General features: G+C 43.6%; 1 protein-coding gene across 6 annotated transcripts in view; it reads left to right on the forward strand.

The window, feature by feature from the left end:
• ARB2A (ARB2 cotranscriptional regulator A) overlaps positions 1-18,188 on the forward strand; it is a 258,117-nt gene extending 239,929 nt beyond the window's left edge. For all 6 annotated transcript variants that reach the window (XM_005489617.4, XM_074533519.1, XM_014268930.3 and 3 more), the window contains one exon: positions 14,745-18,188. In XM_005489617.4, the coding sequence (XP_005489674.1) occupies positions 14,745-14,887 (143 nt within the window). In that variant the 3' untranslated portion in view covers positions 14,888-18,188. The remainder of the gene's footprint in view (positions 1-14,744) is intronic.
• Positions 18,189-23,328: the final 5,140 nt, after the last annotated feature.

Below are 23,328 nucleotides of genomic sequence, written 5' to 3' on the forward strand. Positions count from 1 at the left end.
TAATTTAAGTACTTACATGCACTTTAGAAGTACAGCCCAGTCAGCATTGTACAAGTTGAGCAGTAGGATTCCTTTAGTGCACATCTTTAGTATCTCCTGGGCAGAAAATATGAAAATGATAGATGAGGTTATTCTTAATTTAGACCAGTAGCAAACTTGTTTCCTACCAGCATCCTTGGTCCTAGGCTTACAGGGCAAATCCTGATGCTTCCACCTCTTGCCATGGTGGTAGATGAGATGTGGTGTTTCTCCCACAAGTGGATTTACATGCCCCATTTCTCTTGCTGTGAAAGAGCAGGAGCACCTTGTCAGTGTGCAGCATGGGGCGTGGTGTCCTTCATGCCAAAGCTCTGTGAAGGCTTCTGCAGCTGCAGAAGGCAATGCCTTGGTGAACAGGCTTCACTGTTCCTCGTGCAGCTGCAGAGGAGCTGCTGTTGCAGTCCAGTTTTGCTAAAGACATTGTGGCATGGAAGCAGGTTTGCCTTGGGGTGTGAGTTCTTTGCAGTAAAAAGCAGCAAATAGTTTTCACCACAGTTCCCGTTGTTCCCATTGCAGATGCCGAGATGCATGGCACAAAGTTTCCTGTGCCTGGCTGTTGCTTTCCCCAGCTTCACAAAGGAAAGCAAACCCTACATTTACAGTGCCATGTCCCCTCAGCAGTCCTTCCTCAAAGGAAGTCTTGTAGGCTTTGAGTGTGTGTCTGAATGCAGATCTGGAAAAACAATTCTGGTACCTGTGAGAATGTGGAATATTTGCACTGTAAAACTTCATTTGGAAAGTAACAATCGTGGCTGCAGAGACACTGATGTGAAGTGTTTGTCATTCTGGAACTGTAAAACAAGATAAAACTTGTGGGAATGTTGTTGACTTCAAGGTCTTTGCTTTTTAGTCACTCATACACTCTTCACTTTTCACAACAGAGTGAAAAAAATTGTTTTCTTAATTTAATATTTAAATTAATTTTCTTTCTTCTTAAATTAAAAATAATTTTCTTAATTTAATATTTAAACCACAATTTAATATTGTGGTTGTAGTGTTTCCTTTATCCTCAGACTAACAGGAAATGTTCCATCACAGCACAAGTTTTCCTCAAGTGTTCACATATGATCTCCTCTCTAACTTCCCTCTACAGGAGATAGTTTTCATATTATCTCATTGCAGGATTTTATGAGCAATGACTGTCAAACTTTAGGTGTCTGTGCATTTGTGCATATTGATATTGGTCTTATTTAGACCAATTTCAGCTCCTGCCTCAATCTTTGTTTTTATGATGAAGTCTCTTCCCTAATGTGTCAATAGTTTGCGTTAAAATTGCTTGAAAAAATTCAAAAAATTAAACCAAAATGGAGCAATAAGTATTAAATATTAAGAGATATGCAGGGGTCATCAACAAAAGAACTCCCTAATTGTATTTAAGTGATTTTCTTCATGCTTTTTTAATGTAATATTTGTAGGCCAGCTATGGCAATAACTAATAATTTTAATGCCAGATGACATAACTCTTCTGAGAGAAACTTCCTTGACAACTTCTTTTTATTTTGTTCTAATTTTGTGAAAAAAACAAAACTGAGCTTCTTGATGTAAGAAAAAAAAAATTTGAAACACCGAATTTTGAAACTCATTTAAATGTTTCATCTCTCTTGCACTTCCAGATATACTTCCCTGGCAGTTTCTGTTTCTATTTCCAGTTCCCAAGGTTTAACCATCTTTCTGGATAGAAGAAACTGTCATTTTCTTTAGAACTACTAAATGCTTGGCAAAAAATCTCTACCATGACACAGGGGATTTTTCTTGATTTTTCTACAGTTTGTCTCAAGAGCCCTGGTTCTGCTGGAAGATTCCACATGGAAAGATCAGTTATTAGAACAATATTGTATTTTGAAGTGAAAATTGCATTTGCAAATACAAGGCAAATGCATTGTTTTCTGTCTTTGGAGTTTGGGGGTTATTTTTCCTCTGGCTGGTGAGGAAATCATAAATTGTTTCTTCAATGTCGAAGTGACTGTGTCAGCTTGAAGATACAGCTTTGGAGCTTGATGTTACCTATTGTATTTTTTTTTAAGGGTAATAGTGGAGTCCCTGTTCTGAAATAAATATGGTGTCCCAAATTAAGCTTATTTAGTTAGTTTAGCATTTAAATGGAATGGTTAGAAACCTTACCATTCAGTAATTGGGTGTCTAAAATTGGATTATCAGAAAAACTCTGATTTTTGAGTTGTTTTGTGTCCTGGTGTGTTTTCCCTGTGGCTGTAAAGTAGAACATAAGTTGCATTTCTCCAGGAGAAACCCCTATCTCTTCTCATCCCACTTACTGCTGGGTCTCACTGAGCTTTCTGCAGCCGCATCTCAGCAATGGGGCCCCACCAGTCACACAAGCAAGCCCATAGTAAATATCCCCAGCTCTAAAGGATTTATTTGGTTGGGGTGCTTTTTTTCCTTAATACGAACTTAATATTTCCCTTCACGTTCATCCCAGACTTTTGAGTTCTCCCTTCTACTGTTGGCAGACCCACCTCCCACACTGATGTTCATGTCTGACTCCCCTAGACAGGGATGTCAGGAGAGCTGTTGGCAGAGGTCAGCACATGCCAGCACACAACATGCCTTCTCGTCTTATCTGCCGTGCGCCTGCCTTCGGCTTCACTCTGCCTGCGCCTCCCCTCACTGCCTCCCCCACCTGATGCCTGTCTTGAACTCTTTGCTGCGTGACTGGCTGGCTGCCCTTGCATCCTGAGCATCACCCATGACTGATTTTGGGTGGTGCTGTTCAGAAGAGGTGGGAACCAAGGCACATGCGCTGTGCATTTCCAGGCAGAGCTGCTGTCTGCTGTAATAAGGAGGAGTGTTAAGCAGGGAGTGAATGCAGCTTTATGGTCATTAATCTCAAACAGTCCCTCTAGTGACATCTCTGAGGTTAAGTCAGAAGTGCGATATTATTAAGCTTAGTTAAATTTAGTATAATTCACACCTGCAGAGCCTTTTTTGAATGTGTTTTGTCTTAAATTGCCAGTTTCCATTATATAGGGTCTTTATAGTATCCTGCACTAAGCCTTGATGTGTTATGAATTAGGCTGCAGAGGCCTATAATCCAGATGACGTATGAAAACCCCTCAAGTTTCGGAGTACTTCTGAGACAAATATGCAATTAATTTAATTTGCAACACTAAGCAGTGATGGTAGCCCTACAAAAATTATTTTCTTTTTTATTTGTTTTCACAGTGTAGGTGTGGAAAGGGGTCACCGGAGATCTCTTTCGCAAAGCCCTGCTTATGAGCTGTGTTTTTTGCCCAGTGCAGTTGATCCTTGCCACACACTTCACCTCATCAGGCTGTAGTAGGTGCAGACCTGTATTGATTACCATGACTTGTGGGATAGAAAAATCTTAGCACTTCAAATTTGGTATAAATTATAAATAGCATCTCCAAAGACTGTGAGTCACACAAGTGTCACTCTTCTGAGGCAGCCATATGTAAAGCTGTTGTTGTAGAGGTTATTAATTTTATGATTGCAGCACAGGTGTACTTGACCCACAACAATGATCATTGTCCATAAAATCCCACCATCTGGGTTCAGTCACCTGCCTCCTTCAAGAATGGTCATTACCAACACCTAGCAAAGGTTATGCTAATAAAAGGAAGTTAATCCCCACTATATTGGTGTAAATTCACTGGTGAAGTCACCATCTTCTCACCATTTTTCTCACTAGTATAGCTATGCAGACACCTGGAAGTGGGTCATATAAGTCCTAGGTGGCCAGGATGGGGGGATGTAATACATGTACATGTATAAACAGCAGTTGGTGTGATGCACACGAGAAATATTTATATGGTATGGGTTAGTCATAAATTACTTACTACAAGTGCACAAGGGTTATTCACACCTCAAATATATAAATTTTTTTTTCCATAAATTTATTTATACTTACTTGACATAACTAAAATTTTATCAAACTTAAAGGAATTTGTTATTTACTCCCCAAACGTGATTTTTTTAACTCCATTTGTTAGTTGTTGTTTGTATTCAGCTTCATCTCCCATGGCATTTTACAAACTCGGATATGTTTCCTTTCCATTAAATCATTAAGAAAATGTCCTGAATTTCCCATGAAACTATCATTCTCACCTAGGAGATAAATATCTCATTTCTCTGATTCTGCAGAGTAGAGCAACTGCAGTTTCAGATTTGTCCTCTTTTTCTGCCCTCACCACTACATCTGGGTAGTAGGGTCATCTTGTGTTCAGCTTTTTTAATACTTGCCAAATACTTGTCTGACTTGCCAGTCAGACCTGGGAAAACATGGAGAAGAAAGATGTGTTGGATGCCAGCAGCTGGAAGACAAAGGTGTTTGTGAGGAGAAACTGGATGGGTGCACTAGCAGTGAGGTAGAGGAAGTCTTCCTGAAATGGCTGAAGCAAAGGCAGAAAAAGGCAGAAATTGGTGGGCCATGAGAACAGGTCAGCTGAGATCAGTGTGTGGATGAGATGGAGCAAGATCACAGCCAGGCACTGAGCATGAGTTCAAGGAGAACTGCCAGGTGAGCAAGTTATAGAAGAAGAATTCAGAATTGGATTTCCTGGAGAAACAGGTGTTCTGGAGAAACAGATGTCCCACGTGGATGAAAAACAGGCAAGGAGTAGGAAGAGATTAATTTGAAATGAAGCCTTAGGAAGGAGATCAAAGGGCATTCCTGCCACTGTGGCTTGGACACATACTTAGCATTATGGGGCAGGAAGAGAGGGGGACATGGAAACACTGTATCTGCCTAAGACCCTTGGGAATATTTTCACTGCCAAACCTGATGTGTTTCTATGCATGTACAGAAGTGATATCATTATAAGGTGCAGACTTTAAGTCAGGAGTTGAGGTGTTTGTGGAGCTTAGCCACCTCAGGGTGTGGTGAGTGACTGAATTGGGATTTTCAGGATCACTTGGATTTAGGCTCTTCAGTTTCACCTCTCTTGATGCAAGGAAGTGATTCCTTTGCAGCAGGTGGTGGCTGCTGAAGTTGGTCTCCAGCAAAAGCAGGAAAGCAGCCCCATCTTAGCCTACCATTTGCTAACCCCATTTCCACCATCCTGCAGGGAGCAGCTGTCAGAAGGGGAGGATCAGGTGCAGATGAAGTAAGGTTTCCCGCAGGACCAAAGTTGGCACTGTAGAGGTAGCACTTGGATTCTTGAGATTTTTTTCATTTTACCTGTCACACGATTAGCCTCTGAAGACAAATCAAGGGGGAAAGTGCCTTTTCTGTGACTGCTCCAGGACTAGGGAGAGGATGAATGGTGCCAGTGGCACATTGGAGGAGTTTGTGTTGAGTTAGGTTAGGTTAGGTTAGGTTAGGTTAGGTTAGGTTAGGTTAGGTTAGGTTAGGTTAGGTTAGGTTGGGGCCAGCCAGAGGCAGTAGTCCCAAGATGGAGCAGATGGGTTAGTGAATACCATTGTACCTGTGAAAGTGCTCTGGACTTGGATTGGCTGTAGTCTTTTGTCTACACAGATACTACAGAACACTATAATCGAAGTAAAAAATTCAGGAGGCAAACATGCTTTTGAACTATTTCTTATCTAGAAGATTATAAACATTTTTCACTGTGGGAAGGGAGAGTTAGTGTATTCATTAAAGGCTTGCAAGGTATGAATTCAGATTCTCACTAAAATCATAAAAACACACTGGGTTTCATGCCCCATGCATGTTCTCATTGCAGCTTGTTCCTTAGACACAGGCTCATTCCTGGCCCCCAGAAGACTTTATTTACTTCCACAGCTGCTGTGTCAGCATCCACACCAGTCTTCAAGCTCTGTTTGTGGTGTGAAAGAACAGAAAATTATATTCTGCTACTTTATTTTAAAATTGCTTTAGTGTAATTTGTTGTAATTTGTGTAAAACTTCACAAATCCTCAAGTAGTATGTGCTTATCCTGCTAGTGATTAAGAACCTTTTTACATCTTCAGTGTATGGGGTGTCTCTTCTGTCATGTTAACATGTTTTAAAGCTTTGCTGCCTCTCCTAGCTGCTCTTTGGTGCCCACATTGCCATTTCCATGGTGTTGCATTGGCTGCTGTGTTTTTGGAAAGTGCAAAACTGTGTTGGTTTATGCATATGCTGCTGGTACATCCAGATGTTTGATGGCACAATTACTATTTAGAAACAAATAATCATAAAATATCATTACAAAGAGGAGCTATTTTCTAAGCAGCTGGTTGTTTCCCTTGTCCTGGTATCACTGATGAATTTCTTGCATTAGTAGAGTTCTCACAAGATAGCAAGAGTGTGTATCCTTCAGGTCTCTGCCCCATGGGCAGTAAAAAGCTGTGGGATTTTGGAATAAACTCAGATTTAAAAATCAGCCTGTGGGTATTTAAGATTACAGTAACTTGCAGGAATTGCTGCAGAATGTTTTAAATTAGTTTAAATATAGTTTATAAAACCTGCGTGCTTGTTAACATTGGCAGCATTGCTGCATGAACAGAGCCCTGCTGTGGGCTCAGCAGAGCTCAGGTCCATTCCTCATTTTGGCTGAGCCACTTGGTTTGCAAAAGCATAGTAATGATGACTTCTCCCTTACAAAACTCTGTTAGATGTGTCTTTGCGAAGCAGTGAGGAGAAGGGGATATAACTGATAGCTTGCATCGTGCTGCAGCATGTTAAGATCTGTCAGGTATATTAGTATTTCTCAGGTTTATAACCTGTGGAAGCTGTGAGGCTTGAACAGTTGGTTTTCAGTGGTTTCACCCAAGAGGTCTTGTGGTTGTAAGTTCTCTCATAAAGTGATGAGTTCTGAGCAAGTCAAAACTTCCTTAATTTAAAAGCCAATTTTCCTTTCTCCTAGTTGAGAAAATAATTGTTTCAAATGCTATTTACTTTATTTGTGCTCTTGCTTGCAATTTTATATAGGTGTTTTTCCTAATTCATGATAGAAAATATTCATGGGCATTTAAAAAATTGTCTCACTCACATGTATGATTCAATTGCTTCAGACTTACTGTGAAGTGCCTTGCTAAGACAATCAATTTTGTTGCTTAGATAAAGCCAATGAATTCGCAGAAGGAATGAGCCTGGATAGAAAGAAACTCAGGAAGTTTCTTAATTTGTCCATATGGCCTAGGATGAGGTCAGCTATACCCATAATATTCCTAAGACATGGTTGTCTAACCTATTCTTAATTTCCATTGGTGAGATCCTGCACCTACCATTGGTATGTTCTTAGCCCAAAAATATCTTTGTAAGATGTAACCTGAGTATCCCACCTCGCATTTGTCAGGTAAGGAATTTTTATACTTGAATTACGTACAGTAAGGTTAAAGTTACAGGTATGGATAGATAGATGGAGGGATAGATAGGCAGACAGACAGACAGTGTTGTTGATACACATACTATGTAGATGGAGATGGATATATGAAGATTGTATAGAGATAGGGATAAAGATAGCAGTAGAGAGGCGAACACATATATCAATATAAATACAACTTCAAACCCTACCTTCTTCTCTCTTCATGGTACACCATTTTATCATGAGTTTTAAAATCTATGGTTGCATAATATTGCACACATCTTTACTGGATCTCTTCCTCAAGGAAATGGCTTGCTCTCCTGCTAAAATTTATTGCATTGGAAATTGCTGCCTCTGAGAATGTTGTTCAGACACCATCTTTACCTTTTTTTATATATACTCGAAAGAAAATTGCTTGACTCTGGTGAACCAGAAAATGACCTAACTTTGGGTAACCTGTGCTCAGGAGAGAATGACCTCACAAGTTTTACTTATTTGACCAGTTCACATGTAGAGGAACAATCAAATGACCTGTGCTCGTAGGACTGCCCTTAATATTAAATAAAGGGTAGTGAAAAATAATGATGGTCGTGTTAGAACTCCTATCTCTTTCCTACTTTGCAGACCTTGCTTGCAATGAGCTTTTGTTTGGATCTTTGCATCTTGTTGCTCAGAGGACAAGAGAAATTTACAATTTTTTTTTACTGTTTTTAATCACTTGCTTCTTGTGGGAAGTTGGTATGCTGTAAACAAGGAGTGGAAGAAAAATGAATTGCAAGTATGGGAGTTCAGAGGTGAACTTTTTTCTCAGTAGGATGCTTGTTGCTCTGTTTTCATCATCCCACTAAAGATTATTATAGATAATAAGTGTCCAAAAAAAATAAGAACTGCTTTGTATCACAGTAGATAATAACTAAGTAAAAAATTTCTTTAGTGTGTGTAGTCTAGTTTCCAGCATTGCCATGATTTTTCTTTTATTGAGTCTTAACCAGTTTATTGTGTGTCTAAGCCCACTTAATAAGCTGTATTTCATGTCTTCAAATGGTTCTGTTTCTTCCCTCTTGGCTTCTCCAAAGAATTCATGTCCCTACAGTCACTTTCAGATTATTATCATGTCCATGACTACACAAACGATTACTTCTTAGCCAAACTAAACACATCAAAGCTTGGGGATTGTTTTGAGGTTGAGTTGTTTTATGTCCCCTCAGAAATTACTGTTTTCATTTCATTAGTTGGTGTTTAGCTTATGTCTTAATTTTGCCTAAGTTTTTAATCTTTCTTTACCATTGTGACATCTAGGAGTGCTTAAAAACTCCTGAGGTCATTGAATCTCAATGTTCTTGAGCTTATGGACTCATTCACAATTTTTCCTGAAGCTCTCATTTTCCTAGTCAGAACTATTGCATGATTTTAGTCAAGATGTATTTTTTTTTAAATCTCCTTTTCTGTTAGCTTTACTGGGGATGCTTTGAGAGCTTCTTCTGTTTTGGATTTGAGACCTGGATGTTTACATCAGTAGACCAAAATAGTCAAAAAGACACAATAATTTCTTCCCATGCAGATCAACAGGGTAAAGGAATTTTAAGTAGAGAAACCTTACAAATTAAAAGTAGTTATGTCATACTTGATTATATCTGATTTACTGGAGAGTAAAAAATTGAAATTCCTGTTCAGAAACAGCTTTGTGATGCGAAGTAAATTGTTAGCATACAGAAAGATGGATGCAGGACAGGCAGGTAGCATCTCTTATTCACACCTCGGTGCATATTTGAACAATATTGTTATATTGGTACAGAACTGAATACTTAATAATTAAAGTAGTTCTTCAATGTGTGTGTGGATAATATGATAAAGAAAGAAATTTCCATTGATTTATAACTTTCAGGAGAAAAAATCCTTTCTGAAAGGTTTGTCACACTTGTCTACTGCAGTCAAATGGAGTTGGCTTATCTGTTAGGACAAATTAAAGGACAATTAATATTGTCCTTTATAAAGGACAAATTAATTGTGCTGCTTTTCATGTTTAATAATGTTTAAAGTGTTTCATTCCTGCAAATGCCCACAAAAGTCTATATTTCAACCTCTGAACCATTTGAATCAAGTTCTGATAAGACTGAGTGCCTTTTAGGTACCTAGCTTGAATCATAAATGTAAAAGCAACCTGTCTGCAGACCAGGTGGCTAAGCTACTTGCATTGGCATTTTGCAGCATGACAGGGTCTCAGTGTAGATTATGATCACAGGGAGCAAACTCTCTGCTGAGCAAGACCTTGTTGAAGAGCAGCAGAATTCTCCATCCCAATGGGGACTAAACCCCAAGGCGTGGAACACCCTTAATTCATTTTGAAGTCCGCACTATTTAGCAATGAGCTGTCACTTAGAGAAGCAGACCTGAGGTCAGCCCTGTGGCTAGTATCTGTGGAGAATCTTTTCAACCTGGAAACTTTTCTCTGCAGAAATATTTCAGCACTAAGGCATGTATGAAGATCTCTCACAGCTCCTGTGCAGCAGGAAACCTTTGTCCCACACATCTTGTAAACGCGGTGGGGGGCCACCATTGTGCTGTGCATCTTCTGAGCACCGCGGGAGGAGGCTTTTGTCTGACACAGTGGGCAGGCACTGTAGGAGGGCACCTTTGTCCTGCACAGCCAGTAATCGCTCTGCAAGAGCGAATTATGGTGATTGCAGAGCTCTTCTCTCTCCAGACACTCTGCTTTCAGATGGAGGAATTTGTCAGCCTTGCTAGGTGAAGAGCTGCTTTTCCTGAATGGAAGTGGAAAGGAAAGACAGTGAAAGTGCCTTTGCATGTGTGTGTGCAAATGGCCATCAGGATCGATTCACATAGTCATATTGCATTACCACCCCTGCAGGCACCATTCCCTGTTTCAGTCTTTGCTTTTCCTCTTCCCTGTTTTTCCTACCCATTTAGGCTGGCCTTTTGATTATTATTTCTTTGTTTCTTCCTATGTTTGTACTATCTCCTATTCAATATACTATTCCTATATTCAGTATCTATATTCTCAGTATTCTTTCAGATTACTAATAACCACATTTAAAAGACTTGAGCCAAAATACCAATCCTTCTGGGACTTCATAGGTATCTTTCCAACCCCATATTACTTCTTATTGTTTGTCTTCTCAAATGCTTTAACCACTTATCCGAAAGTGTGCCAGTGCCCATTTTCTAGAGTCCAAGATGATGTACAATGGGAAAGGCATAACACGACATCTGTGAGATGGGATGGGATGAGATGAGATATGAGACAAGATGCTGAGTCTGGACCCTGTAGATATGTGATGTGTACTGCAGCTGCTGGTGGACATGCTGCTGGCAGCTAGAGCCAGTGCAGGTATGGCAGCACATATTTGGGAGCTACATTACTGTAGATCTCAAGTGATTGGGGGCCCCTTGACTGGCATAAAGCAACTGATTTGCAAGCAAGAGGTAGGAGTGACCATAGCCCATTAGAGCAGTGAGGGTCATAATCCATTTTAAGTGATTACATTGGTTCCCACTGCCTCAGGGCTGCCACGTTGACCTATGTCAAAAACACAGCAGTGGATAAGTCTCTCACCTGCTGATTTTTGTTATTCAATTAAGTTTGGGTTTTATCTGTTCTTGTCAAATTTGAGCCTGTTGTGTCTGCTGTTATCCTAGAGGTGCTTGTGATTTTTTATAATGTTGATCCCTTTCTTTACTGGTATTCAGACATGAATTTTATGTGTGTTAGTTAATTTCAATTAATCCTCCATTTCTCAAATTAGAAATTTCTTTTCTTCTCATTCCCACCCCAGTCCTCTGGTGCCTACCTGATTGTACACGAATTCTCAGAAATAATTGCCAGTAGTCCAGCAAGTTCATTAACTGATTCCCTGAAGACCCACATATGCATGTCATCCAGACCTGAAAATTTGGATATTGAATTTTTAAAAGTATTCCCTTACCTGTTTTTTTGTATCAACAACCGTATTGTCAAGTTTTCATTATTTCTAGTTATATATCTCTTTATGGTACTTGGTAAATTGATTCTGGAACTTGTTCATTCTTTCACTGTCATTACTCATTTCACCTCACACATTATTGGTTCCACCATCTCTTTGGAGCTCCTTTCCAATGATGTTATGCATATGTTAAAATATATATTCATTTCTCTCTACATCTCTTCATGCTGGCAAGTGGGAGGCTGGTTTGCTTTTTGACGTTTCTGTCATTTATTTCAGTGGAGCTGGGACTAGGAGGGATTTATACTTTTTTGTTCTGCAATTGTTGCCTTTGCATATTTTTGAGTATTCTTGCTGTTTCCCACACTTAACTGGGTTTTTATATCTTTTCCATGCCGCATGCTTCTAAGATTTCTCAAAGACCTAATATCTGAAATCACTACATGCTGTGAAACAGCCCGTCAATTAATACAATATATTGAATCATGGTTTGTCATCGCGGTTGTTGAAATTAGTGAGCACTAAGAATATCTGTCTCGGAGGACCTTGGCTTTAGAGCAACTGCTTCTTATTGTCTGTCTCTTAAAAATTATTATTTCTGTTAAAAAATAGATGACTGTTCATGCATTTAATTTAGATCTATGTGCTACTGGATACACAATTGAGATTGCAGTTGTCAATGGTACTTTGGCAAAAATCTTATGGTCAAAATCTGTTGTCACCCTTAGGACATAATTCCACTTGCTTCGGTTGAATTTTCCAAGCCTTTGGTATATAAATCATAAATGCAGTGTGTGCAATGTTAAATTTTTAGAGTCTCTCTTTAGTAGTAGTTAAGTGTGAATACATAAGGGCAAAATTTGACCTTTAGAAATGACTGTAAAGGTCCAAGGCAGATACTTAGCAAGCTTTTCTTATTGCAATATTAATCAAGCAAAGAATCATCATAATCCTGGAAACTAAATATCCATTGTAGTGATTTTATCACCAGGGAAATTGTTCATCTGCCAGTAAGATTGTTACTAGCAAAAGGAAAATAGGGAGTGTTAAAATTGCTTTAGACTGCTGAATCATTGAGTCCCTCTAGACTCAAAGCTTGAATTGTTTTTTGAGAAGAGTGGGTTGAGGGGAGTTGCCACAGGAAAGCTGTAGGTTAATCAGTTTCAGTAACACTAGTGCATATGAGCATGATCTCTCTTGGGAACATGAGGAAAGTGCATGGGAGAAGGCAGGATGAAGAAAGACACAGGAAGGCTTCAGAAACTTACTCATTTTGCTTTGTTGTGTTTTGTTTTGGCTTTTTTTTTTTTCCTCATTTTTTGTTTCTGGATGACCCTTTTACAGAGGAGGAAGGTTGTTGATGAAAAAGGAAGAAGGGGGGAAAAAACCCCATATTATTCACAGCCTATATTTTCATCTTAATCCAGTGGATATTAATGATGACTATTACAATCAAGATGGAGAATGCAGACAGGCAGAAGTGAGAAAGATGTGATTGTGTGGGAGATATCTGTGTAGGGACCAGAAAGCCACATGGAAAGATGTTTTGCCTTCAGGGCTCAAAGAGGTGTTCACCATATGCTGGGAAGGAGGTGAAACCCCTGTGCAGGAGTGTCCTTACAGCGTGTTAGGACAGTCTATCCCTCCATAAAATCAGCTTTGGTAGATGACTTTTGTATGCCTGGTGGCAGTGGGCAGTCACAGTATACCAAGCCAAGCTGTAACCTCAGGGATGTGTCTGTTAGGCTGCAGGTTTTGCTAGAAGGAAAGCTTTATCCTCCTGCTGTGTTGGGCCACTTCTGTGTTTCCCAGGTGGGGAACAATTCTTGACGAGTATTGCTGTGAGGAGTCTTACAGGGGATGGGATGGGTGATCTGTATTGAAAGCCACCTGCAGGATAGAGTTGGAGAAACTTCTGTGTTGGACAGGACCCTTGGGATCATGGAGCCCAACTCAACACAGCACTGCCAAGTCCAGCATTTGATAGGATGGACTACCTCTCAGGAGAAAGAATTTTTACAATGATGGGTGAATTTAAACGTGGAAAGCATTTGTATAAAAGGAGCATGTGGGAAATTTCTGGAAGATGTCATGAATTGTCTCTGTACAATGAATATGAAGAGGGAGAGGAAAATCTGTGTGTGCACATGACATGGATGCTCTTTGTACAAAAACATCTCTTTGTGTGAGAAGTAGTATCTTTCTAAAGAGAGCTTTTTTGAGGGTTGGTTTGCTTGTGTGATGGCTGCCTTTGAGGGAGCAGGGACATGCAGTGTGGCAGATAGTGCCTCCATCAAAGACTTTCTGGGGAGGGGGGTGGTGTGTTGTGTGTGTGGACCCACCAAGGATGCTCCATGGATGGATGCCTAGAAGGTTCTGACAGGGATGTGAAGCTAGGAATGCAGAAAATGCCATGCCACAGCAGCCATCTCATATCCCCAGGTACTGATGGCTCCCTATGTTCTGCAGGGACCATCATCCACCCTGCACTGCATCCCTCTCCATCTGCCAGGCTGTGGCCACTGTGTCCCTCATTGTTGTCACCCTCAGATTGTGATACTGTCGCAGAACTGTTGCTAGGCAACAAATGTGGTTGCTGGGTCTCAACGAATAGCTGAAGGGGAAAGTGAAGTGTTGCACCATTGTAGAGTAACCATAGCAATGACCTACTATCACAGACTAAAGAATTATCATTAGCAATGGTAAAGTATCAAACAGAGGCCCAGGATCCAAAGACTACCAGGCAGCATCTCTGCCTAATTGGGTTACCCAGGAAGAGGTCCCAACTCTTTCACACCCCTTGGCTGCCTATCTCCATTGTCTTGGTTTTGTTTTGGGGGTTGGTTGTGGGGGGAAGGAGGAGGGAGTGTGGTTGTTTAAATAAAGCAAATGTGTTGAGGAAGGCACTTGCAAAACAATAGAAGCATATAGCAAAATAAAATACAGAGATGAATCTGTGTGCAGAGGGAAGATACAAATAGGAAAGGTCCACTTTACTGTCTCAATATTATCTGTGGGAGCAGGTGCACAAAGGATGCCTTCGTGATGCATGAGATGTAGTTCAGATCAAGTGTTCTCTTTCACTTGAAAACAGATATGCCAGGCTAAAAGCAGTATAAAATGAAAAATAAATAATGTAAAGTATGTCTGAAAAGTAGACAGTTGCTTTTTCCCAAGGTAGGCCAGATCAGGTGGTGCTTCAGTGACCTTTTATTAGCAGAGTGCTTTGGGACCTTATATTCCCAGATACGAGACATGTTGAGGATCTCTGATTGTGATGTGGGTGGCTGTGCATGTGCATACATGTGTGTTTGTGCATATGTCTGTCTGCTTGTGTGTGCAGTTGTTCTTGTCAGCTGCCCCAGAGCTCAGCAGCAAGACAGCTCTGACCCTTCCGAGGCTCCCTCCAGACCAGCTGCAGCAGCTGGGTGTCTTCTGTGAGTTTTGCATTTTTGCATTTTACAGAGCATTTGTCCTGTGAACACCCAGCAAGTCAGAGAACGACCCCTAGTCAAACTGTCACCTTTGTGTTTTGCAGGTACAGAACGCCATGAACTAACTTCTTGGAAGAGTTTTCCATCTGTTTTCAAATTCTTCAGTGAGGCTGTAAAGGCAAAGAACAGCTTGGTGAAACCAACCCCAACAAGGCGCTCCAACAGGATAAAATACGAAGAATTCTAAAAGGAGGGGAGGAAAAAAACCCAACACCACCAATGTCTTTGCTGCTTGTTTTCTGCAAGGAGTCTCCCAGCCCCTCATTAGATTGTTTTCTTCCTAGAGCACAGGGTCGTGATATATACATCTAAATAGCGTTTTGCATTATTTCTAGATGAGTGCAACTGTCAAAGCAATATGGGTTCACTGGTTGTGCTTCCTGTGGGCTGTAACTTGGATTTTGTGCTGCCCATCAGTGTGCAGATTAAGGCTGACAGTGGTACTGCACAGTGCAGCATGGTGCAGCTCTAATTGCCCTGACATAGCCCTGCACCAAGCTGATGCCAGAATTTAACAGCTTCTTCGCAGTCCTGTTGCCTGCAGGATATTTTGCAGCTTCCTTCTATTTTGAGACAGAACAAAATACAAATTACTCTTTTCTAAAAGATGGACCTTACTCAAACGTGTTAACCAGCCTATGATTTTACACCTAGTAGCCTTCTCTTTCTCTGGGACCAAGTGGAATTGACTTCTAACTCTCTCATTTTTCTGCTGGCAAGAATGTCCAAGAAGTTTGGCCCAGAATTCTAGAAAGGCTCTGTTGTTGAAGAGTTTTTCTCTTGCTAGATCAACAGCATTATCTGTAGATCTTCTCTTCCTTTGGAAAGCTCTACTTTAAAAAATGCATATTCATTAACAGGCTGGATCACACTGTGAAATATGACAGGAAAAAAAACAAAAGACACACTGCATATTCTTTTTGTTTATTGTTAAACACAAAAATGCTTCCATTTTCATATGCTGAATTTGTAATGACTTGCCATGCCATGATTATTCCCTTTTCCCTAAACTCACAGGTTCCTCCTCACTTTTCCAGTCTCTCTGATAAAGGTTGGCCAGCAGGGCTCTCTGTGTAGGGATTTCACACTGTCATGGTTTGACACTGCCGCAATGCCAGTGCCCCCATGAGAATACCCTCTCCCTGGTGTCTGCTGCGAGATGTGACCAGGAATAAGCAAAGCAGGCTCCTACTTAGAAATAAAGAAAACTTTATTAACTAAACTACAAGAAAATAACTAAACTACAAGGAAAGAAAAAAAAAACACACAAGGAAAATGAAAACTTCACAAAAGCATTTTCCTCCTCCCCCCACCAAATTCCAATATAATACCTCCCCCAAATCACCAACTCTTGGTCCGGCACCACCCTTTAGAATACTCAATCCTCAGTTCATCAAGAGGAGAAGGAGTCTTTCTTTGTGCCATGGACTTCTTGTCACACGTAGCACCACCCGGAGATCCTTTGCCATCGTGACATCTTCCTTCCATGCCAAGTGCTCTCACCACTGCACATGGGCCAGGGCTGCTTCTAGGGTTCCTTTTAAGGATGCCTTGTCTCCTTCCAAAAAGGCACAGTCTCAGCTTTGGGACATCTGTCCCCCCCATGTTTTTTTCACCCCCTGGATTCTGAGGCATTGACCCCCGGAAGCAGTCTCTGTATCACAAGGAAACAGTCCATGGTTATACAAAAAATAAGAGTCCAGCAAAAAATGCCACTCCATCTTCTCCATTCCTCCAGCATCTCTCTCTGGCCTAGACCTTCATCACTCTTCTAGGAAGGGTTAATGTTCTGTAAAGTTTTCATTGTCCACAAAGGGGTTAAAAGCTCCCACAAGTGGCTGGACACATCGCTGGCTGCTTTGCCTCCTTCCCCCCCCTTTCCTCCTTCTCAGCTGTGCTGCCTGCTGCCACATTTGTTTATCAAGTTTCAAGGTAACTCTCAGGCAACAGCTCTGTTTCTCTCTCTGTCTCTGTGTCCCAGAAGTGTGTGTGGGGGAATACTTCTCAGTAGTTCTTCGATGCTTCCACCCTTGGGCCCCTCAGGGTCAGGCCCACCTCTCCCAGGCCGCGTGGCTCTCCCCTCTGCCCAGCAGCTGGGCCAGGGGAGGAGTTGAACTCTCTCCTGCCAGAAATCCCAAAGAGAATCTTCCAGGGGGGAGCCCTGCTTTTAACCCTGTGTTCTCAGAGGCAGATCCAAATGTCCCAATGGCCACATCAGGTGCCAATATTAAAATCCAAGCACCCATTGGTTTCACTACAGCATCCCAGAAATCCCATTTCCGGTCGAACCACCACACACACCATGCATAGGGGGGTATGTGGTTGTAGCCATAACTGTGGTGTTAGGCAGGTTTTCTGCACTAAAACTAAGGGAAAAGATGTGCTTGATGGCATGCCCAGTGAGCAAGCACTCTAATTAAGCTCCTTTGGTGTTGATAATACTGAATTAAAGTTGTCCTTTCTTTAATGGCCATGCCCACCTGGCCTCTGATGCTGTTAGTGGCAAGGAGGTGCCACTTAGACATGAGTTTTGGACCCAGTCCCGCCCTCTCCTACGCAGTGTGTCCAATCAGTCCTACAGCTGGGGGCCAGAAGTGGTGGTGGGGAGCATTAAAAGGAGACAATGTCAAAGCAGGGGTACGCTTCTATGCCACGGAGCAAAAGCAGAAGTGCTCATAGTGACATGTAAAGGGAAACCCAGCTGGGTTTGGGCCTAAATCCAACTGGTGGGGGGCTCTCAGCACCAAGAATGCTTACATCCATCCCTACCTGCTCATACTGGCAGCAGGGCTTAACTTCCCCGGCTGCTGCTTCCTGTCATCTTGCTGCATTTAAGCTCTGCCCTTGGGGAAGAGCAAATCCCTGGAAGGGCCACTGCCTATGTGGAGGGAAGTGCACTATCTGTGCCCGGAGGATTTTCTGCCTGGATGGAGGCCTGCTGCTGAAGTGAGAGTACTGTGCCCATATTCCTGTGGTGTCCAGTCTCTGCCCTCACTCCCAGTCAGAGGATGCTGCTGCCTGTGGCCAGCCTGACCCCCCCCGTGGGGGTCTAGAACCCCCCTGCCCAGGTCCGTGTCTGCCCCAGCCCCCTGGACCCTGTGTGTTCAGGGACAAGGCAAGCGTTTACATGGTGTGGTTTGGCTGTCCATGCTTCATCCCGCAGCCAGGGAAGACGCAGAGGCCAGGGAAGTTTGCACATGCACACACCAGACCTGCCACTCTCCATCTCTGTGGAAGTGAGATGGACTCTCTAGGGTGCCCAAATATTGGAGGAGCAGATCTATTTTTTTAACTGTTGACAAGAAACAAACTACATTTTTACTGTAATGCTTATCATTTTCTAAAAAATTTTTCTTTACTGTGCCCTGGGCCCAGCTCACATTATCACTCCTGTGGGGGGGCTGTAGAGCAGAGGGGATCCTCACCACTGGTACTGCTCTGCTTGCAATGAACAAAAAATAAATATGCTCTCTTCTCTCCTTCTTGCACACTTTGTGTCCTTGTGTTGAGCTCCACAGGAGCCTCTGTCTCTGGTGGGTAGGGTGGGGGCTGCATGGGCAGTAGCTCCACCAACCTCAGAATACATGCCGGGGGGGGCAAGTGTGTTTGCAAACAGGACCCCATATGGTTGCAGGGTTGGGGCTGGAAGGTGTGAGGAGGTTGAGGTTCATTTGTTCCATGGAGTGGGCTGCATGTCCAGCCCTGTGGCTCAGCCCACGTGCGCATGGGCTTCTCTCCACACACCCCACATCATCCATAGGAAGCCACATAGCGAAGTGGGCTGCACCATCCTGTCCCCTTTACTGTTCAGAAACATGAAACCATAAAGTTACACCAAGGGAGGAGTTTGAGCAGTTTTTTGGGGAGGGCCTTTTGCAAGGAGCATGGGCTAGAGACGGAGGAGGCAGTGTTTGCAGCCTCAGCTGAAGAGGTTGCATGGTCTGCAGAGAGAGAGGAAGGTGTGGGAGCATCCCAGCATGTGCCACCACATTAGTGTCACATGGAAAGGTGACAATGGTAACGCTGCAGCACACTAAGGAGGGATGAGTGTTGATTTAGCCTATTTGGATTGATGTTTTTAAAGATGCACACCACTGGCTCCTCAGGCCATGATGTCTTTAGGAGACAGAGATCTGACATCACCTCCTCCTAGTTTCATCACAGCAAAGCTCCCTGACGTGTGACATGGTGCACCAGCCTCTGCCCTAGGTAGCTTTGGAGCTACAAGTTCAAAAGTGAACAGAAAAAAAAGCCTAAAAACACAACAAACCCCCAAATGGAAAAGAACAACAGAAAACCAACAAAACCGACCCTGCAACAGGATCTACGAAAACTCCTAAATCCTTGCCACCCAAAAGGTTTGCACACCATTGTCCAAGTCAAAATACCGCTGTTAAAGCCATGGACCAAAGAAAGCAGTGCTTAGTTGTCAAGAATGGAGAACAAGAAAGAAATGTCCCTAGCGAAAACAGCCAGCAGGCCCCCAAACACAGTAGGATTGTGTGGAAAAAGAAAGAAAAAAGGCAGGGGGGAAGCAAAGATATCCCTCACTTTCATTGTGCGTACATGGCCGCGCACTGGTTACAGTTACAGTTCTCACAGTGTGATTCTCCCAGACTCAGAAGAAGCCGCTACTTTTCATGGAAATGTGCATTTTTCCTCTGTCTCTGAGAAACATCACTTACTGTGGGTAGTGGAGTATTTCTCCCCTCTAGAAATTTCATTCAGAAGTACAAATGGAAAGTGTCACATCTAAAACTGCATGGAGCCACATATTGCACCATTCTCAAGTCAACCAAACCAAAAATAACCTGCCAAGAATGTGTACATCCCTCGTACACCAGGGTAGAGCTATCTTACATAGTGGAAGGATGCATGTGTGTGTGTGTGACTGCACGCATTCATGGATATCTCGATCTCACAGGGATGTGTGTGTGTGTGCATGTGTGTGTGCGTCCGCATTATGTTGATGTACTCGACAAAGTGTGAAAAATGTACTTCTATAAAAACTTGAAAGGAGATGTCATTTATCATTGTATCATCATAATACCACAAATTTCACTTTTCTGTTCCATTTTGGATTGCATGTGTTAGAGAGTATTTCACTAGATCAGTGACAGCTCTTTATTTGCATAATTATATGCTCTGGTCTGAAGAGAAAACTAACCCCCAAATTTCATGGGTCACCAAACTGCAACAATCAATGTTTTATCACATATGCTAAGCAAAACCTAAGGAGCCATATGAAGTTTCTTGTGGATTTTTTGCTCCTCAGAAAATTAAAGATGTGCCTCCTGAATAGATGCAAAATCTTTCCAAGCTCTTTGTAGCTGAATTCCATTTGAAGGGAAAACTAGAGATTAGCTCGTAGATCTGGATTTCAAACCCACTAGCATTCTTACTTCAAAGTGAATTCAGACAAGAAGATTTACTGCATCTCTAAATTTTGCCATTCTAAGTAATGTCATTTAAATTGTGACAATCAAAAAATTAAACTAAGAGAAAAAAATTTGGTCAAATGTAAAAAATACAATCCCCCCTCTCTAATCAGGCCCATAGTGACCAGTGGGTTTAATTGCATTCATTCTGTGCAGTTTCCTTGTTTCAGCTGGGTGTTATCCCTGTATACAGATATATGGTATATGTAGAAAACTCTTTCCTGGACTGCAGAATTTGTTCTGGTCTATCAGTTGCACAGTAACCACACACTCCAGTTAGGACACATATACTCCAAGTTTCCTTCTCAATCAAAATGTTATGAGGAGGAAAGAACCTGGGGATGAGAACTGACTGGAAGATCAGTGAAGATCCCCCACATCCTCCTCTTCCCTCCACACTAGTACTGCTAGAAAGGTTTACCTCTTTTTTAAAGTCAATTTAATACAATATAATAAATGTAATATAATGCAATGTAATAATTCACACAAAGTACAGGAGGACCTCTTAGAAGTGTAAAGTGTAGGTGAGGTGCACCTATCCCAGGGGACATGCCACCCACACCTAACTTCACTGCAAACAACACAGAAAAACCCCCAAAAGCTTCTATGGGCTTCAAGCCATAAACTGGTAGAAGTTTGCATAGGTTGCTGCCTTGCAGTTGGGTTCCTCTAAGCTCTTGGGAAGAATAAACTTTTATAAAGGGGCCCATTTCAAGTAACATGGCCCTCTGTGATCTTCTGAGGCCACAGTGGGAAGAGCAGTACCTGGGAAAGAAGGAGTGCATGTTGTGTGGGTTAAGAACCTGGAGAGAAGTCCTTCTGCTATCCTATCTGTGGCTTCTTTTTTTCATTTTTCTGACTAGCATCAACTCCAGAAGCCTTCCAGGGGTAAATGGGTTTGCAGCACAGACTACCACCTGGGAAGTTCAACTTCTCACATTTGACTCCTGAGTGATCTCCAAACACCTGCTCCAGGCAGACACCAGCTTTGCGGCGCCTCCCCGCCTTGCAGGAGGAACGAGGTGAAACATGAGTGGGAAATAAAAGCAGTGCTAAAACACACCTCCTCACTCCCTTGTCTGACTGCTGTCGTGGGGTTCTATGAGATGCAGGGACAGGGTCTGCCCAACGCTGTTCACTCTCTCCAGGGAGACCCAGAGAGAGAGGAGAACCCACTCTGAAGCATCTTACCCCTCCACACTGTCTGTATTCCTCCTCTGGAGTCAAGTAAATGTGAATACTCACAGAAGATTGGTCTGCAGACTGGTTTGTTCCAGTGGAGACAATAGCATCAGTTATTTCCACTGAATTGCAGCACAGGAGAGAGCTGACCCCTCTGAGGAGAGGCCTAGGTCATCTTCTTTTGTCATTTCCTTTTCTCTTTGCTCATGCCCTACCTAATCCCCTAATGCCTGGTAAAGGGCTGTCTCCAGATTCTGTCTTCTTTAAAAGTGCTATCTCTGCTACAATTACATAAGTAAGCTTCCTGCTCATCTCCCATCCTTCTGGGTCTGCTTTCTGCTTTCTCCTTCCAAATCAACTTGCCAAGAAATTATCTTTCCTATAGTAAAGCCCGTGATGTGGAGGGTCCTCCACGTCTGCCCACAACAAGCAGGTACAAAAATAACATACCCCATAATATAGTGTCCAGGCCTGCTTGCCTGCGGTTTGTGGAGAAAGGGCCTAACATCACCAGGAACCTGCAAACACTGATCTCTCTGTTCACAGGTGTGAACCAGGTGTTGCCAATTTTGCCAATGGCTGAGGGCAATCTACCTCTCATACACTTCTTGATAGGTCTTTCAGGTGTTGGTGGGGTATTTTGTTGTTTGGGGTTGTTTGGGGTTTTTTTTTGTATGGGGATGGCTGTTTGGATTATAAATCGTTTCCTTTGTACTTTTCCCAGTTTAGCATGTATCCTCTTGGAAGGGGGCAGGGAAGGGGGAGTACAGAACTGCGAGCAAGGAGCACAGCGGGTGCTTATTGCAGTGTTTCCCGCGGGCTCCCCACGCCACTGAGCAGGTGCTGAGATCCAAGCCGGGACGGTTCCCGACAAGCGGCGGCGCGGTGGGCAGACACCAAGGAGCGGGGTGCCGCTCTTCCCAGGGAGTCTCGGCGCTCCCACCCCGCGCTTCCCGGCGGCGGCAGCGCCCGGCGGCTCTCGGGGCGGGCCCAGCACCAAGGACAGCGCCCGCTCCGGCTCGGGGGGCCCCGCGGCCCCTCAGGCCCCCCGGGGAAGGCTCGCTGCCCGGCAGTGCCCGGCCCCGACCGCCATCCCCAGGAGCGCCCGGACCGCCGCGCCCCGCCGGGGAGGTCCCCGGAGCCCCTCTCGGCGGGGTGGGGGTCGTGGAGGGGGACATCGCGCCACTGCTCGGCCACTTGGCTGTCGTGACATACCTGAAGTCATGGGGCTGGCTAGGGAATAACTATTCACTTGCCTGCGGATTCCGGACAAAGGGGAGAGAAAAAAAAAAGGAGGAAAATGTTTATTTCCCGGTTCACTTCTCCAGGGTGGCAGAGGGGAGCCAGGGGCGCTGGGGTTGTGTCAGGTCTGTGCCCCCCGACGGGGCCCGGACCCCACGCACAAGGTTTCCCCCACTCTTCCTCGCTCCGGGGAGCACGGAGCATCGCTCCCGCTGCCCCGGCTGCCGGTATTGGCTCTGGCAGGGGCTCCTCACGGGCCCCCGCGACTCCGGTTCCTGCCCACGCAGGGCTGGGTGCCGGCACCGGGAATCCCTCTGCTCCCTCCAGCCGCCCCGCAGTCCTGCGGCCGCCGTCCCTCTGTGGTTTCGGGGCGCGCCGGGGCTGATCTCGGGGTAACGCCAGCGCTCCCCCGGCCCGATGGAGCCTCCATCAACTCCGGCCGAGCGGAGGGCGTGCGGATGCCCTCGGGGCCAGGAACCGCGGCGGAGACACCAGCGGTAGCTGTGGTGCGAAAGCACGGCTCTCGCTGCGGGACGCTCTGGCTTGTTTTGGATACACAAACCCCCTGCCCCAGTTCCCACAGCACGGGGTCCTTAGCTAGGAATTTCGATACAGAGGGAGACGCCTGCACCAAAGCCCTTCTCCACTCACACGCGAAATATTTGACAGCACTGAATATTGTCCTAGATTTGTCTTTCCTTTCCTTTCCTTTCCTTTCCTTTCCTTTCCTTTCCTTTCCTTTCCTTTCCTTTCCTTTCCTTTCCTA

This window comes from Zonotrichia albicollis, chromosome Z, assembly GCF_047830755.1.
Source record: "Zonotrichia albicollis isolate bZonAlb1 chromosome Z, bZonAlb1.hap1, whole genome shotgun sequence".
NCBI lineage: Eukaryota > Metazoa > Chordata > Aves > Passeriformes > Passerellidae > Zonotrichia > Zonotrichia albicollis.